The 17,656-nt window shown below is 51.6% G+C and overlaps 2 protein-coding genes across 2 annotated transcripts in view; one reads left to right on the forward strand and one right to left on the reverse strand.

The window, feature by feature from the left end:
• Mdga1 (MAM domain containing glycosylphosphatidylinositol anchor 1) overlaps window positions 1-17,656 on the forward strand; it is a 59,927-nt gene that overhangs the window by 10,320 nt on the left and 31,951 nt on the right. The gene's annotated exons all lie outside the window — the stretch shown is intronic.
• LOC116887014 (60S ribosomal protein L36-like) lies at window positions 11,040-11,392 on the reverse strand. Its single transcript, XM_032888502.1, has one exon. The coding sequence runs from the start codon at window positions 11,359-11,361 to the stop codon at window positions 11,044-11,046; it is 318 nt and encodes a 105-aa protein (XP_032744393.1). The 5' UTR covers window positions 11,362-11,392; the 3' UTR covers window positions 11,040-11,043.

The following is a 17,656-nucleotide window of genomic DNA, read 5'->3' on the forward strand; positions in this document are numbered from 1 at the left end:
GGGCACATTCTTGCCCACAGAAGCGCAGGAGTTCCATAGGAAGACATGCATGGGGGGGGGGTCAACAAGCTGGCTCAGCCAGTAAAGGCACTTGCCACGAAATCTGAGGACTTGAGTTCAATCCCCAGGTCCCACTTGATGGAAGGAGAGAACTGACTTCTGAAAATTACACTTTGACCTCCACAAGCGCACCCTGGAATGAGTGCGCGCGCGCGCACACACACACACACACACACACACACACACACACACACAAGTCACAATAAAGTATAATAATAATAAAAATGAAAATGAAAAAGAGACAGACATAGAGGTCGGTGGGTGACAGGCTAGACACCAGCCTCCAGTCAGCTGCTGTCCTACTTTGGGGTTTGTATATGTAAGAGACCAGAGGTCCGTGTCAGGGGTCCTTCTCAATTGCTCTCCACCCTGACCGGTGGCTCAATGATTGGCTAGACTGGCTGACCAGCAAAGCCCCGGCGAGCCGAATCCCCAGAACTGAATACAGCCCTCTCTGGCTTTATCTTTCTAAGACTTATTTTATGTTTAGTTATGGGTCTCTGAGTGTATACACACAAGTATAGGAAGCTAGAGAGCATCAGGTCCCCTGGAGCTGGGGTTACAGGGGACTGTGAGCTACCCTGATGTGGGTATCAGGTGGCCTGAACTCGGGTCCTCTGCTAGGGCAGCAAATGTTCTTCAGTGCTGAGCATCTTTCCAACCCAAGCCTGGCGTTTTCAAGTCGTGCTGGGGGTGAGGTAAGTGTGGGGTCCAACAGGGTGTGGCAGACTTAGCCATCCCCCTCTGGCCTCATGTGACCCAGATGTGGATCTCTGAGCTTGAGTGTAGAAGGAGACCTGAGACCAGAGACAGCAAGGCCCCCTAGCTGTGCAACAAGCACTCTGTCTGTCCCAGAACCATCTTCTTTCCCACTGCTGTTTCCTGACTGAGAAGGTCTGAGTGGTGTGAATGGCCACACTGGTCCACCTTTCACCCGCTCTGCTGACCTCCCTCAGGAGAGACAGGGCATTGGAGAAGACCCAAGCCAGAGCAGACAAGTGACCTGTCTATAGTCACTCAGACTTGCCTGCTTGTGGAGAAATGAGCCTCTGTCAAGATGTCACTTTTCCCAAATGATCCCCTCCCTGTCCCGCCCCCAACCCCTCTGTCCCGGGAGGCTCTCTAGGGAGTCTGTCCACTGGCAGGTGTCTCATTTCAGCCTGAACTCTGTGGCCTGGGGAGTGTCAGCTTCCTGGCTTGCGGAACCAGACACTGAAAGACTGGGAAATTCTTCTGAGAAGACCAAGTTCATTTGCTAACCTCTAGGGAGCCCACCCTCTCACAAGAGCACGAAGCCCTACTCCTTTCTTCCGGCCTCCATCTTGGGAAGTTCTTGTCACTGTCTGACCTTATTTCAACTTGCTGCAACATAACCTGACATCAGAAAGAACGGGAGCTGAGTCCGCCTGAATCTGTCCTTGGCCCCAAGCCTCTTCTCGTCTTGACATCTTGACAGAGGCTCATTTCTCCATCTCTGAGTGGAATCCCAGGAGGGCAGAACTGGAAGGGAACTGAATTCCAGTGGCCTGATCCCTTGGGTCTGGTTCTCATGCTCCTGTAAAATGCAGGAGACCTTGGGGAAGGTCGGGTTATCGTCCTGCACCAGCGAAGGTCTCTGTGCAGTGAGGCCGGGTTCCCTATAGAGCAGCTGCAGAAACACTAGAGGGTACAGCACACACAGGAGGACTCAGCCACCCCACTGCGGTCTCAGGCAACCCAGCGCGTCTGGATCTCTGTAGGAAGAGACTTGAGATCAGAGAAGAAAAGTTTGTGAAGACCACACAGCCGTCATGGTCCAGGTTGAAGTCCATAGCCATATAGAAAGACTCCAAATATCTCGTGTCACCTCTTCAACATGTCGCTATGGTATTAATAAATTCCTGTCTCTCCCCACCCCTTGAACTCCATTCCAGATATTCCACGGCCTCAGTGTGCCTCCCCCCATGGGGTGGCATGATTGCTTTGAGTCCGGAGGGGTAGATGTCAGAACCCTTAATGAAATGTCAGGAGACACCTGCCTCCTTGTGGGACAACCAGGGGACACCACCTCCAGCAGGGAAGGCCCGGAAGTTATAACCCAGGCCTCCTGAAGCCCAGGCCCAGTCCTAATGAGTAGGTGATTCAGGCATGGGGGTATCCAGGGGCTGCCAGTGTTTGAGGTAAGGTGGTTAGACACAGTATGAACTCTGGGGTATAATAGCCATGATGCTTCAGCAGGGGACACCATAGGCCATCACAATTCCCTTGGAGCTGAGGTTTTTGGGTGGGCACGGGTTGAAGCAGGGAAGTGAGCCCTTGAGGAGCCTGATTAAACCAGTTTCCCCTGTGTCCTTCTGGAGAGCTCTGGTTCACAGTTGCTTCTCCTCCTGGGGCGGGTACACACCCACCTCTGCTTCCTCCGTTGGCCAAGCTTCTCCCCCACTGTAGGACTGTTCTTAAGTCTGACCTCTGAGTCCACAGGGCACAAAGGAACATCAGCTGCAGTGGCCGGGGTGGTGTCAAGCTCCACACAGTGAGTGGCAGGATGGTTAGCCTCTGAAATGGCTAGAGGGATGCGGGAGCACTGACATCAGGCACCGCCCCTCAGCCTGGTCTTTGAGGATGGAGCCTGCTTGATTTGAAGAGCGGGGAGCCTCTTTCCAGAGCTGCTCATTAAATCCCAGTGCGTGGGTTTCTCCTAAGTCCTCAAACCTTCCTAATGCTGTGCCCTAACTTTAATACAGTTCCACGTGTTGCACTGAGGACTTATTGTGGCTACTTCATAACTGCACTTTCGCAACTGTTGTGAATGGCGATGTAAATATCTGACAGGAAGCTGACCCCTGTGAAAAGGTCAGTCAACAAGCCCCCGGGGGTCGAGACCCATAGGTTGAGAAACATTGCACGGACCTCTCTGCAGGACAAGAGTAGAGCCTGTCTTTGGAGAAGAAAGGGTTACGGAGTAGTGAGGACAAGCAAGGGGTCCCCAGGGTACTTTGGGCAATGCTGCAAATGGGTCCTAGCTCTCAAAATCAGATCAAAATGGGTGCATCGCCTTACCCAACAGGCTGAGTTTTGAGGTCGATAGAATTCTGTCCATATCTTCAAGGAGTTTGCTCTCCGGCAGTCTTGAACAACTGCGGAGGGCGGCTTTCACAGGAAGCAGAGAGGAACAACTCTGGCCTTTTGGGGTGCTTCCAATTGGGACCCCAGGTGAATTCAGCACTTAGTGAGTACCTACTGTTTGTCACACGTAAGTGCTACATGCAACTCAGATCTGCAAGAGGTTAGAGGTTGTGGGCTGAGAGGCGACCCGCTCCATTATATTAACTCCATCTTTCAGAAGCAGAAACTGGTGGCCAGATGTAAGCAGGTGACTTTGTTCTGTCTCCTCAGTGGGCTCCTGGGTCTCACTGACTGAGATGTGATGGGTGTGTGTGTGTGTGTGTGTGTGTGTGTGTGTGTGTGTGTGTGTGTGTGGTGTGCACGCCTGTGCACATGTGTGTGCATGCATGAGGTGTGTGTGCATGCATACATGTGCGTGTGTGTGCCCGTCTGTGCTCATATGTGTGAGCATGCGTGCCTGTGTGCGTGCCTGTGTGTGCGCGCGCACGTGTGTATTTGACATGGCAACAGAGCAGATATGAGTGCCTTTTCAAACTACCTCACTCCTGGGACATTCAGAGGCCACAGCAAGCTCCACCCTCCTTTGCCTTAGCTTTTCCAGACACTGTGGTCCCTGGCACTAGCCTCATGGTGGTAGGTGCTGACTCCTGAGTACCCGAATCAGAACACCCCTGTGTGGCTCCTTCCTTTTACTTTGGGAGGAGAGGAGGAAGCAGGTGGCGAGCTCGCCTTCTCCCCGCCCCCTTTCCGCTTGCCCCGCCCCCCAGTTCTATTGGAGGCAAACATGAGACTGGCAAGTGTTTCTCACTGTGGACCCTGACAGCTCTTCCTGCCTCACGCAGAGCCTCTTATCTCTCTCTCATACATGGAAATCTGGCGGGCACGTGTGAGCGTGTGCACGGACGCGTACTGGCGCTGCATACAGATGGATGGATGTGTGTACTGCGCCTGTGCCCTGGGGACATTCCCGGGGGCTCTGAGCAGCTACCTTTGTCCCCAGCCCTCCAACAGATTGTGGTTTCTGGCAGCCACCAGGCTCGGCCCCAGCACCCTGGGTTCAAGCTGTCTCTCTCTGGCTCTCATCCCTGCTAGGCACAGGCGCTCTTCTCTCCCCCACCAGGAGGCCTGGGGTGGGGGGCAGGGGCAGGCCGAGGCTGGCCCGGAGCTCATGGCTAATTTTCCCGGCCGCCATCGATCCAGCAGCTTCTCCCGAGTCTATTAGCAGTCGGCAAGTGAAAATATCCCCCATCGAGAGCCCTGACCCGAGACAGTGAGGAATCCATAACAATTTGTTCAAACAGAGGAGAGCGATTCCCTCTCATTTCTATTCCAATTTAGTCCTGGGAGAAGGGGGTCAGGCTGGGAGGCCAGAGCTGGACCCAGGCCTTGTCCGCTGGGTCTCCTGGGCCAGCCAGGGTGGCAGCTGGTGCTACCCGTAGTTCCTGGGGGGGCTTGGGAGGGAGGCTTGCCAACCTTCCCGGCAGACTTTGCTTGGCTGCCTGGGCCTGGTCGTAGGTTTGGTTTTCACAAAACACAAAGCCACCCGCCAAAGCCTCATTCCCAGGCACCGGGCCCTGAGCCAGGTGTGCGCTCACCCAGGGCACCCTTGCCAGGAAAGAGTCTGGGCTGGTGCAGGACCACAGTGTCCCCAGCTGGGCCCAGCAGTAGATTGGGGGAGAGGGGGCTGCCTTCTGAAGCTACTAGGCCAACGGGTTGGGGGACAGTCATGGCTCAAGGGGCAGCCAGCACCTTAGGGCTTCTGCACATCTACTTTCTGACTTGGGCGCCTACTTTGGGCTTGCTCAATGCAAACAAAAAACGTTTTGCTGGTGGCCTGGCCGGGAGTCTCTTCAACGATCCCTGCTTCCAGAGCTGGGGATGTAGAGCAGTTGTAGGGGGAGGGTGGGGGGGTTGACTAACATGTGTGAGTTGCTGGTTAGATTCCCAATGCTACATAAACTGGGTGAATGGGCACACCTGTAATCTTACCACTTGGGACGAAGAATCACATGGTCCAGGAATTCAGTGTCACCCTTGAGTTCAAGGGTAGCCTGGGCTACTTGAGACACCTCCTATCTTGAGAGAGAGAAAATCCTTCTTCCCCTGACATTCGGTAAATGCCTACTGTATTCTGGTCACTGGGCCAGAAACCCCCCACTTCCGGGGTTGTTCCTTTGGTCTTGGACATATCTTATCCCCTCAGTCGTCTGCCTGGCCCTCCTCACGTCCTCCATGACCCTAGAGAGCAGCTTCTCTCTCATGACTGGGGAGACCCTAATGACTGAGGCTTCAGGACTGGGGCCACTGCAGTCCCTTTCTAGGGTCTCCACATAAGGCCCTCTTCAGGCCCAGGCCTCTCAGGAGTGGTGCCCCGGCAACCAGAGAGGAGGCTTCTAGGAAGGGTTGGCCAAGTGGCCACACAAGCACAGAGTCCCCCTCCCTCCTTCACAGCTTCCTTTTCTCCTTCAGAGCCCCAGGGAAGGCAAGATGGGAGAAGATCTTCACACTGAGGTGTCAGCGGCTGGCAGCTCTGAGGTCAGCTGCTGCACGTGACTTGTCAGGCTCAGGTGATGCCACCGGCATTTAATTTCAGCATCTCGCAACTAAATATACCACAGTGGGGGAATGATGTCTCTCTTGCTCAGAGGGCCTGGGATGGGGCAGTGTGGGCTGAAGGGGAGCCGTGGAACCTTCTAGAGTGGATCCTGGGTTCCAGTTCTGCCTCAGCCGTGTTAAAACTCGGACAGGGTTTCATTTCCCTCGTGCCTCGATTTCCTATGAGAAGAATCGACATGTGCTAAGCTGTCCCTAGTCCAGTGCCTCATGCACAGTGCCACCGGAAAAGAGGCATGCTCAGTGTACGGGCAGGTGACACAGTATTAGGGACAGAGAGGACGAGGCTAAGGCTGTGGGTCTGGAAAAGAGACAGGTGAAAGGCTGCCACCCCCACCCCTAAACATACCTGCCACCTTCCTGTTGTCTGCCTCCCGCAGACCCACCAGCCACCTCTGTCTCACTGTGAATGCCACACTTCTTCTTTCCTTCCTGAAAGCTCGCCCCATCACACGTCCACAGCCATCCCCTGTGGAGCCCTCAGCCCCCAGGAGCAAGCCCTTTACCCATCGCCCACCCGGTCATTTACGGCTTGCTCGTGGGCAGATCATTATAATCAGATCCCACCGTGTGTGCCATTTACAGCCAAAAAGGGGGGGGAGAGAAACCTTTCAGTAATGGAGGGGGGAAAAATAACTAATAAGAGCGTGCTTGAAGAGGAAGGCAGGCATTCTATTTCCTGGTTTATAAATACACTGGATGCTAAAAGAGAATAGATTCCCAGACTTTGTGGTTTGGCTTTATTTTTTTTTTTTTTTAACTGACTCTCGGAAGAAAATGGCATGTCCTTTTTAGAGATTTAGCATGTCCCCTCCTCAAGAATGTTTGCTTTGAAGGGACAGCAGAGAGAGAACAAAAAGCTGGCTGGGTGTGGATGGGCTTTATTTCTTTTAAAAATAGTGTGTGTGTGTGTGTGTGTGTGTCTGTGTGTGTGTATGTGTGTGCATGCATGTGTATGTCTATGTGTGTGTCTGTGTGTGTGTCTGTGTGTATCTGTGTGTGTGTGTCTGTGTGTGTATGTGTGTGTGTGTGTGTGTGTGTGTGTGTCTGTGTATGTGTGTGTGTGTGTATCTGTGTGTGTGTGTGTGTGTATGTGTGTGTGTGTGTGTGTGTGTCTGTGTGTGTGTCTGTGTATATGTCTGTGTGTGTGTGTCTGTGTATGTGTGTGTTTCTTTGTGTGTGTGTCTGTGTGTGTCTGTGTGTATGTCTGTGTGTGTGTCTGTGTGTGTGTCTCTGTGTGTGTGTGTGTGTCTGTGTGTGTGTCTGTGTGTATGTGTCTGTGTGTGTGTGTGTGTGTGTGTGTGTGTGTGTGTGTCTGTGTCTGTGTGTCTGTGTCTATGTGCATGTGAGTAGCAGTATCCACAGAGGCCAGAAAGGGAGCATCAGATGCCCTGGAACTGGAGTTCAAGGCAATTGTGAGCCACCTGATGTGGGAGCTGGGAATTAAACTTGGGGTCCTCTGTAAGATCATCAAGTGTCCTTAACTGCTGAGCCATCTCTCCAACCCCCACAGTGAGTTTTATAAAAGAACCCACAAAGTAGGGAGACGGGGTGTGGCCGTAAGTGAGGTGACCCGGGAAGGTCTCTTAGCAGGAAGTGCTGGAGAGAGCATTGGAGAGTTGAGGATACTTAACCAAGCAGAGCAATGGCATCTCAGAGGTTGTGAGGTAAGAGTGGGCTTGGCCTGCCTCAAGGAAGTGGGGAGAAAGGGCAGTAGAATCTGAGGTGACAGGTAACAGACGCCTGGAGAAGGCAGACATGGTGGTGGCTGATCGTCACTGTCTGCTGTCGTTGAGTCACCGGGGAGACCTACCTCTGAGTGTGTCCATGAAGGGTTTGACTGGGGAGGGAAGGCCCAGCCTGAAGACGGGCAGCTCTAATGCACGGGCTGGAACTCAGAGTGAACGAGGGGGAAAGTGTGCATAGATATCTCTCTGTTCTGACTGTGGGTTCAGCGTAACCTCGGGGGATTGGTCACAGCTGGGAGGAAAGGAACTAACACAGCCTGTTGTGGAACATATTGTTTAGGTTTACGTGATATGGGAACAGAGGTGAGTGAAGGAGAAGGGGATGCTGTTAAAGGTCACTGCTGCTGCTGTGTGGTGAGGGAGGCAAGCTAGTGGGTGAGGGAGGTGGCAGACCTGTCAGGAAGCCACTTTAACTGTCCGGGTGGGAGCTGGCAATAGGGGTGTACAGGAGGCCTTCTCAAGAAGACTGAGCAGGTGAGGGTCACTAGCAGGCTGTGGAAGGGACACAGGAGAAGGAGAGTTCGTAGCTTCCTGACTTATCATCAGGACATCAGACAGCGTGTCCTGCTCATGCAGGGGTGCTGGCTCCAGAGGCCAGAGGCTAGAGAGGTGCAAGAAGTTAGTGTAACCTTGGAGCGAACCTTCCCATGGCCCCAGGTGGCTAGGTAGGGTGACATTCTGGCCTACAGGAACACACTGGTGACTCCCCATGCAGGCAATCTCGAGATGGTTCTGGAAGTACAGCTGTGGTCCCTCCCCTGAGGTTGGCTCAGAGCACCCCAAGAGTGGGAGCTCCATTGGGGACTCACAGAAACCTGAGGTAAGGGAAAAACACCTCCAGACTTTCATCCTCTCCTCTTTGCCTCTCCTCTTTCTCCTTCCGTCCTAGGAGTTGGGGCCCTGCCAGCCCCTGAGCTGCAGGATTGATTTTGCTTTCTGTGTTGTTATTGTTATTATGAACCACTTAAACAACTTCACAGGAAGCAGCCGGCCCCCGTGCCCATCAAACATTAACCATTCACTCCAGCTCGCTGCCCGTACCTGTCGATACATTTTTACATAGCTGTAAACAGTCGTCCCTTCTGCTCTCTCTGTTGACTTTATTCTCCAGGACACGTCTCAGGCTATTGACAGAGCCCTCAGACCTGCCACTTTAATGGGCAGGTAGCACCCTCTACATCGATGGGCCAGGCTTGGGTCACCGTTTCTCTGCGGCTAGTTCCCGAGCAGGTACCAATTTACCTTTCTCTCCAATAACACCACCACGAATAATCCTCACGCGAGTGATTTTTCCCATTCGAAATCATTTCTTCAGAGGTCTCCTCCCCAAAGTCTAGCTTCCAGCACTGAGACAGTTGGATGGGCTCCCGCGCAGCCTGGCTACACGAGTCTGATGGTTTCCGTGTGTCTGCCTGACCCGGTTTAACGGATGTAGGCTCTCGTGCTTTTTAATTTCTGACTCTTCATATCCTGAGGCCGTGTTTGGATCTCTCAGCACCTAACGAACATAACGAGACTAGATCTGCACCTGGCTTTGCAGTTTACACAGCACTTCCTTACATGTCCTGTTTAACTAGACACCTCGAGCCTCATGTTTTTTTTTTTGTGGGGGTTTAGCCGAGTGAAAAGCTGACACAGAGCCTCCCGCCCTAATCCTGAGTTCCAGCAAATTCTTTGGAAAGGATCCCCACCCAACCATCGCTGTCTCATTTTGTCTGAGGGCTCAGGGTGAGGTCCCAGACACCTTCTGAAACCCCAAGTCAAGCCCTGTGCTCTGGGGTTGGGTATCAGATCTATGAGCTCAGTTGAAGCCTCATTTAGCCCTTCATATTCCTGGTCTTTGGGGTCAGGGGTCTTCAGGGCTCCCTGGCTTCAGCACAACACTGCTTGTTTCTGCTCAGGGCCTGAACCATACTCTGCCTTCTAAGATGGAAATTTGGGTGTGATACAAACGGGAAATGCCTGATCTCTCAGGTCCTGTGTCCTAGGTTTATAGCGATGGCAGCCTCTCAGGCAGCTGTGAGGGTCCACACTGGACTAGACAGGTTGTAGTATGAGTCTGGTTTATTCTACCCCTCCTGTCGGTCCTTCTAGAGTGTCTGTCAGGCGTCCTATGCTGTGCCGGAGATATCCCATCCTAAAATGTTTAACACTCACTGTTTAGAGCCAGCCCATTTTATAGTCAGAAAACTGAGGCTCCTGATTAGAGTATTATGATTTGCTTCAAGCCACAGACAGCAGTAATTGTCACAGCTGGGACAGGAAGCCATATACAAACCTGTGTCTCCTCCCAGCCTGTACCTCCACTGGGAAGACGTGTATAGTTATAAGGAACGGGAACTGGGTTATAATCAGACTCTAGGGTCCTGGCTGAGACCAGGGCTGAGGGAAACATGAGAATGGGAGAGCATGTTGGAGCTGGGTGATGGGGATCCAGTTGGGATGTTGAATGAATGAACCAGTGAAACTGCAGCTTGGCCCCAAATCCTTGAGCCAGACCACTAGGCTGCAGCCTTAGTCCCCCAACATCAAGGAGTGTTCTTTCACTGGTGACCAGGCTCAGCTTCCCTTGCTGCTATGGTTTTAGTATCCAGCTAAAGTAGCCCCCATTCAGTTTTACTGTCTCCTCTTATGGAACTTGGGGACTGGCTCTCAGAGAGCCCTGGGCTCTATTATCAACTGGAAATAGAGCAGAAATGAGTGCCTACCAGGCACAATCCCTGCACTTAGTGCCCAGCACTCCATCCTCCAGGGGATGTTGTTCCTGGTGGACAACACTGTTCCAGTGTTCCCCATCTTACAGATAAAGAAACTGCAGCTTGGAGGTTTATTAATTTGCCTAAGGTCATGTGACTGTGAACTCTAAAAAGTTCTGCCTCTATCCTTCATACTTATCTTATGTAGTCCAGGACTCATAGCCTCAATCTAACAGGCTCTTGCCTGAGGTTGGGGCCTTCCTGCCTTCTCTTCCCTGAGTGATTGCCCTGGGTTGGCACTTTGCATCCATAGGAAACTAAAGATTCTCATTCAGAGGTCTTCCCCAGTGGCAGAGGGAGTCATCCCAGAGCCCAGATGGCTGCTGACTGGCAGTTGACAAATGGCCTGCCTCCTGCTTTCCAGCTTCACCTGGCCCACCTCCTGCTTGTTTGCATGTGTACCAGTGAGGTGCAGATGTGGTGAAAGTGCAGAACATTCCCAGGGACTGGGGCACAGACAAGCTGGGCACGGCTTTCAGAAAGATGGGTTGATAAGGTGATCCGCCTCTCTCAGACACTTCTAGCTCTGTATCTGTCGGTATGAAACCAGCCTGTCAGTGGTGGTGATGGCGGGTTGCTCATCCACCGGTGAGGGGGAGTTTGGTTGGACATGTGATTGGCCTTTTATCATTTACTTAGCGTGGGAATGTCTGCCTATGTGTACGAGATGCATGTGTGTGGAGGTCAGGGGTCAATTTTGAGTCTTGTTCTTTTTTTTTTTTTTTTTTTTTTAGAACCATCTTTTATTGGGGGGGGGGTCATCAATCCTTCTTGGCCCCCGCCTTCCGCATGGCTGCCAGCACGTTGCTCAGCTCCTCCCTCTTTCTCTTAGCGCGGATGTGCGTGCCCACCCTCTTTTTGATAAACTTGAGTGCTCGCTTGTCCTTGGACACCTTGAGCAGCTCCATGGCACGCCGCTCGTAGGGCGCGAAGCCGCACACCTCCCAGATCATATCTCGCATGAACTTGGTGTGCTTGGTGAGGCGCCCGCGGCGGCGGCTGTGTCTCGGCTTGCTGACGTTTTTCGTCACTTTGTGGCCTTTGTTGAGGCCCACGGCCATGGGGTAGCGCAGGGCCATGGCTGCAGCTTTCCGATGGCGGCCGGACAGGAAGGAGTCTTGTTCTTTAGGAGCCATTTACTTTGATTTTTTTTTTTCTTTTGAGAGTAGTAGCCCACTGATTTGGCAAGGCTAGCTGGTCAGCAAGCCCCGGGGACCTCTCTGTCCCTCCCTGGTCCTCAACACTCACTACCAGCACCATCTGTGTCTTAGTCAGGCTTTCTATTCCTGCACAAACATCATGACCAAGAAGCAGGTTGGGGGGCTGGAGAGATGGCTCAGTGGTTAGAGCACTGACTGCTCTTCCAGAGGTCCTGAGTTCAATTCCCAGTAACCACATGGTGGCTCACAACCACAACCATCTGTAATGGGATCTGATGCCCTCTTCTGGTGTGTCTGAAGACAGCGACAGTGTCTTTGTATATGATAAATAAATAAATCTTTAAAAAAAAAAAAAAAAAGCAGGTTGGGGAGGAAAGGGTTTACTCAGCTTACACTTCCACATTACTGTTCATCACCAAAGGAAGTCAGGACAGGAACTCACACAAGGCAGGAACCTGGAGGTAGCAGTGGATGCAGAGGCCATGGAGGGATGCTGCTTACTGGCTTGCTCCCTCTGGCTTGCTCACCTTGCTGTCTTATAGAACCCAGGACCACCAGCCCGGGGATGACACCGCCCACAATGGGCTGGGCCCTCCCATCCTTGATCACTAGCTGAGAAAATGCCTTACAGCTGGGTCTCATGGAGGCATTTCCTCAAGGGAGGCTCCTTTCTCTGTGATAACTCCAGTTTACGTCAAGTTGACACACAAAGCCAGCCAGTACACTCTTGTCTTTTTTTTTTTTTTTTTTAACGTGGATATCAGGGGACATTGTGTTTTGCAAAGCAAAGGCTTCCCCAGCTGAGCTATCCCTTCTGTCCTGTGGGTTTGGCACAGTAGGCCTTGGGGTGGGGAGCAGATTTTTTACTATGGTCTGAGTTGAAGAGCCACAAGGCTCCTCACCCAGGAGGTTTTCTGTGTATGAGGCTCCGAGGACTGAGACAGCTCATCGTGGAGGCTCAAGAAATGTTACAGAACCAATCGACCCATGAGTGCAAAAGTCAAAGATGATTGGGCCGCAGGAAGGCTTGGGAGCCCGGGAGAGAGGGGAGGAAGAAGAGCAATGGATGTGACCGTGGGGTGATTGGCACGGAGAGGACGGCTAGGGGTGGTGGGCAGGGCCAAAAGTCTTCGGGAGTGTCTCTGCGGATGGCTCGCACTGGGGCGAGGCTAGGGGAGCTAGGCAGAGAGAGATGGGATTGCTTCAAACTGGTCTTCCCAGCATGGACCTGGAGGTACCTCTAGTCTCAGCAGGCTCCCAGAAAGGGTCCTGGGTCACCCCTGGTTGGCAGTGCACAGAGGTCAGGCTTCCCAGCTGTGGGCTACTTGAAGGTTAGACCAAACCCATTTCGAAAAGCACAGAGGACAAAGCTCATTTCCCTGGGGGTGGGGGGAGGGGCGTGACTGATAGCCCAGGGGCCACAGGAAGGGATCACAGAATCAACCGAGGCAACCCTGCTGTTGCCTGCCCCAAGGAAGCCATCCCCCCCCTGAGTCCTCGGGTGCCATTCTCTGAGCAGCTAATTAAGGGAGAAACATTTGTTAATATTTCAGCACTGTTAACTCCACTAAGTTACTAAGTGTCCATTTACATTACAAGCATAAAAGGATCAATAAACATTTCCGCTCCCAGAGATGGAAGGGCAAGAGGGGTCTCAGAGAGGAAGGGATGGTACTAAAGGATCCTGCCCACGTGATCTGACAAGAGCCAGTGTCCTGGGTGTCCCAAGCACTGTGCCGGCCCCCCAGCAAGTGAAATCCGGGAAGTGCGGCAGCTTCCAGATCAGAGCGGTTTGCAAGGTTTATGTAACCTTGCTGGGCCTCATCTTTCTCACCTGAAAAATGGGAACAGCCATAGGCTCCTTAAGGCAACGAGTAAGGTCGCTTCTGAGATGACACACTCTGTTGAACACTGCAGAGTGAGTGTGCTTCCAGAGTATGCTATTGGGGTGAGGGTGCTGTTGAGGTCTGACCCAGACTCCAAGCTCACCCAAGTCCCTCACTGGCTCTCCTCAGCAGACCTTTAGTCCCAGCAGGTGGCCTCCTGGCGGAACTAAGTAGTGGGAACTTCACAGGACAGCGAACAAAGTTCCAAGGCAGCATGGAGAACGCCAGAGTCTGAGTCCTGGCCTACTGTGGTCTCAATGAATGACGCTATCAAGGTGTTTTCTTCTCTGTGCCTCAGTTTCCCTCTTTGTGAAGGAGGCTAAACATTCACTTGCCTTTTCTTTTCTTTTTTTTTTTTTTTTTTCTTTTTTTTTTTCGGAGCTGGGGACCCAACCCAGGCCTTGCGCTTCCTAGGTAAGCGCTCTACCACTGAGCTAAATCCCCAGCCCCTGACTTGCCTTTTCTTATCTCGGAACAGAGATAAAGAGCCCGAACCTATGCAGGATACAGCAGGACCACGCCGCTACTGAGCATGTGCGGAAGGGGTGGTCGTAGAGAGCCGAGTGCCCGGGAGCTCCTGCCTGTCTTAGTGGTGCCTGATGGTTTAGGTAGCTTACTCGCTGTGTGCCAGACATCATTTTATTTTATTTATTCAGCGTGCGCATGCCTATTTACCTGCGTGTGTGTGCATGAAACATATGCCCACGTGTGTGTCCCTGCGAGCATGCTTGTGGAAGCCAGAGGAGGGTGTCAGGCGTCCTGTTGTTAGTTTCTGCATTATTGACTGAAAAAAAGGGTTTCTGAGCTAGCAAGACCCAGCAATCCTCTTGTCCTGTCCTGTCGGCCGTCCTGTCCCCTCCCCCAACCCTCAATACCAAGGCCAAGCCCTAGGTTTTTACATGGGTGCTGGGGATTTGAACTTAGGTCTCCATGCTTACACCGCAAGCACTCTTGCCCTCCGGGTGCTCTCCCAGGTGTTCTAAACACTCACGTGGGTTTACTTACGCATTCCTCACAGCGACTGCATTTTGATAAGAAGACTAAGGCTCGGGAGGCTTGGGGGTACTGTACTGTTAGAGCACCCCCTAGCTTCAAAAGAGCTCAAGAGCGCCCCCTACCCCCGGTCCCTGCACAACCCGCGAGATGAATTTCTAGCCAATTCATGAGACATCCCTTCCAGTTTGATATCTGCAGGAGGACCACAGTAGGTGGTTCCTTGTCCCTCTTCCTGCTCCTGTTTCATACTCTTGGGGGCTGTCACTGGTAATGGGAGCTTGCGTTATTTGGGCCAGTGTTTTAAAAACACACACACACACACACACACACACACACACACACACACACACACACACACACTGCTTAGAACATTCATAGTGGTTCTGAGGGACAGCCAAGAGACCAAGGCTCAGAAAAGTTAAGAAATTTGAGCCCTGTCACCCAGCTGGGGGTAAGAGACCTGGCTGCCATCCTAGACCTGGAGACTTCAGAAGTCTGTTTCTCTCTCCAGTCCGTCATCCTGTTCTTTGTTCCATCCTCCTGCATTCCTCGAATCCACCTTGGTCCTCTTTGCTTCCCTGCTTGGTCATGCCCTTTGAGGGTGAGCCCTGCTTACTTCTAGAGACAGTCTCTTCAGCACCCAGCAGGTGCACGACCCTGAGCTCGGTTGTGGGGCAGATGGAAGAAAGGACTGTGACAGACCCTGACTAGTGGCCTTTTGAAGCAGACGCTGCTGCTCCTGGAGGCTTCCCAGGATGTGTGGAGCTGGGGGCTGAGAAGCAGAGTCAGGGACAGAAATATCAACATTCATTTAGAGAGCATGTGGTCTGTGGCCATGACCTGTGGAGTACAGTGTGTCACACAGTGACATGACAGGGAGAGGGGCACTGGGGATGTTATACCAGGAGGAAAATGTAAGGCCGGAACCTTTGTGAGTGTGTGTGTGTGTGTGTGTGTGTGTGTGTGTGTGTGTGTGTGTTTCAAGACAAGATTTCTCTGTGTAGCCCTTGGCTGCCCCAGAACTCATTCTGTAGACCAGGCTAGCCTTGAAATCAGAGATCCACCTGCCTCTGCCTCTTGAGTGCTGGGATTAAAGTCGTGTGCCACCACTGCCCCGCCCAAATCAGCTACTAACATGTGATTCTTCCTGGGGAGGCATGAATGAATGAATATCTGTTCACCCACATAAAGCACCTAGTGAAACTGAGTTTATGGCTGTTACTTACGGGAGAATGGGCGACTCAATACATCTTGGGAGCTCCCCGCACAATTTACCAGCCCCTCCACCAAAGAATCTTCTCTCCGGCAACGCTTCCTGCCTGTGTAACTTTGCTCAGGGGCCCTTGGGAGCCCCAGAGCCCTCTGAATTGCCTGCTGGAGCCTCTCTTCTTCCTCAGGAAGGGATTGTTTCTGTTCCCGGGAAATGTCTACACGACCGTCTGTCAACTGTCTGTCACGTGAAGTTGCAGATGGTTCTAGATTCTCTAATTACAATGATTAGCGCCAGCAGAGACATTGTTGTTGTTTCTTTTTTTAAAGTTTATTTACTTACTTTATGTATGTGAGTACACTGTCGATGTCTTCAGACACACCAGAAGAGGACATCAGATCTCATTGCAGATGGTTGTGAGCCACCAGGTGGGTGCTGAGATTTGAACTCAGGACCTCTGGAAGAGCAGCCGGTGCTCTTAACTGCTGAGCCATCTTTCTGCAGCCCTTTTGTATTGTTTCTTAAGTTGAAGTAGAACTTAGTGGGTTAGTCACTGTGACAAAATACCTGAGACATTCAACTTAAGAGTAGAGAAAGGTTTGCTTTGGCTCCTGGTTATTACAAATGCATACCACCATGAGCAGATTTTTTTTTAAAGATTTATTTTATTTATTATATATAAGTACACTGTAGCTGTCTTCAGACACACTAGAAGAGGGCATCGGATCTCTTTACAGATGGTTGTGAGCCACCATGTGGTTGCTGGGAATTGAACTCATGACCTCTGGAAGAGCAGTCGGGTGCTCTTAACCGCTGAGCCATCTCTCCAGCCCAGCAGATTTTTGTTTGTTTGTTTGTTTGTTTGTTTTAAAAAATAAAACGTGAGTTCTGGGGATTAAACTCAAATCCTCGTGAGTGTGAGGCAGACACTTAATTGACTGATGTGTGTGCTCAACCACACCCAGCCCTGCTTTGAGGCAGGATCTCAAATAGCCCCAGGCTAGCCTCAAACTCTATGTACCCAAGAGTGACCTTGAAGTCATTCTGCTTCAGTCTCCTAAGTGCTGGGATTCATGTCTGGTTTTACATAAATCCAAGGATACAGGAGAGATAAGCAAGTACCCTACAAATGAAGCCACAGCCTGATCCCCCATTATCAAAGACCTTCCATTAAGTTAATACTCTCATGATCCAGTTACCTCTTGCCATAGCTGAGGACCAAGCTTCCAACACATGAGCCTTTCAGAGAGAAGCATGTCATAGTCAAACTTCAACAGACAGGGTGACATCCAAACAAAGACCTGGACTGTGGACCTTGCCACTACAAAACAAGCATTCAGATGGAGCTCTCTTCTTCTTTGTTTTTAAAGATTTATTTATTATATTTAAGAACACTGTAGCTGTCTTTAGACACACCTGAAGAGGGCATCAGATCCCATTACAGATGGTTGTGAACCACCATGTGGTTGCTGGGATTTGAACTCAGGACCTCTGGAAGAGCAGTCAGTGCTCTTAACCGCTGCACCATCTCTCCAGCCCCAGACTGAGCTATCCCACCTTCCCCGGGGCATTCTGGTATTCCCTTCCCAGTTAATAGTACCTTGTCTACCCAAGGCAGTCACTGCCAAACCTCTGTCGCTACAAGGTTAGCTTTCGCAGTTCTGAATTTTGAACAAATGAAATCATGCATTATAGACACGTTTGTGCCTGGGTTCTGTCAAGTCGTGCCTGGGAGGATCGGCAGTGATGGCCCCGGCCATCTTTCATTTTTTTCCGGCTGGCTGAGGATACATTGTGGATCCTTGTGTAAAGACACCAGCCTGCGCTGAGGACATGGCTCAGTGGGTAAAACCGGAACCATGCAAGACTGAGTGAGGGCTTGAGAGGGATCCTTACGACAATTTGGACACAGTAATGGAAGAGTACAATCCCAGGTGCCCTTACTGGGAGAAGGGAAGCAGAGATGGGAGAGTTACCAGAAGCTGCATGTCCAGCAAGTTTGCAGTAAGTAGCTGCAAAAAAAATTTCATTTATTTTATGTATGTATGTATGTATGTATGTATGTATGTATGTATAAATACACTGTAGCTGTCTTCACACACACCAGAAGAAGGCATCAGAT

Source organism: Rattus rattus, chromosome 18 (assembly GCF_011064425.1).
Source record: "Rattus rattus isolate New Zealand chromosome 18, Rrattus_CSIRO_v1, whole genome shotgun sequence".
In the NCBI taxonomy this organism is placed as follows: Eukaryota; Metazoa; Chordata; class Mammalia; order Rodentia; family Muridae; genus Rattus; species Rattus rattus.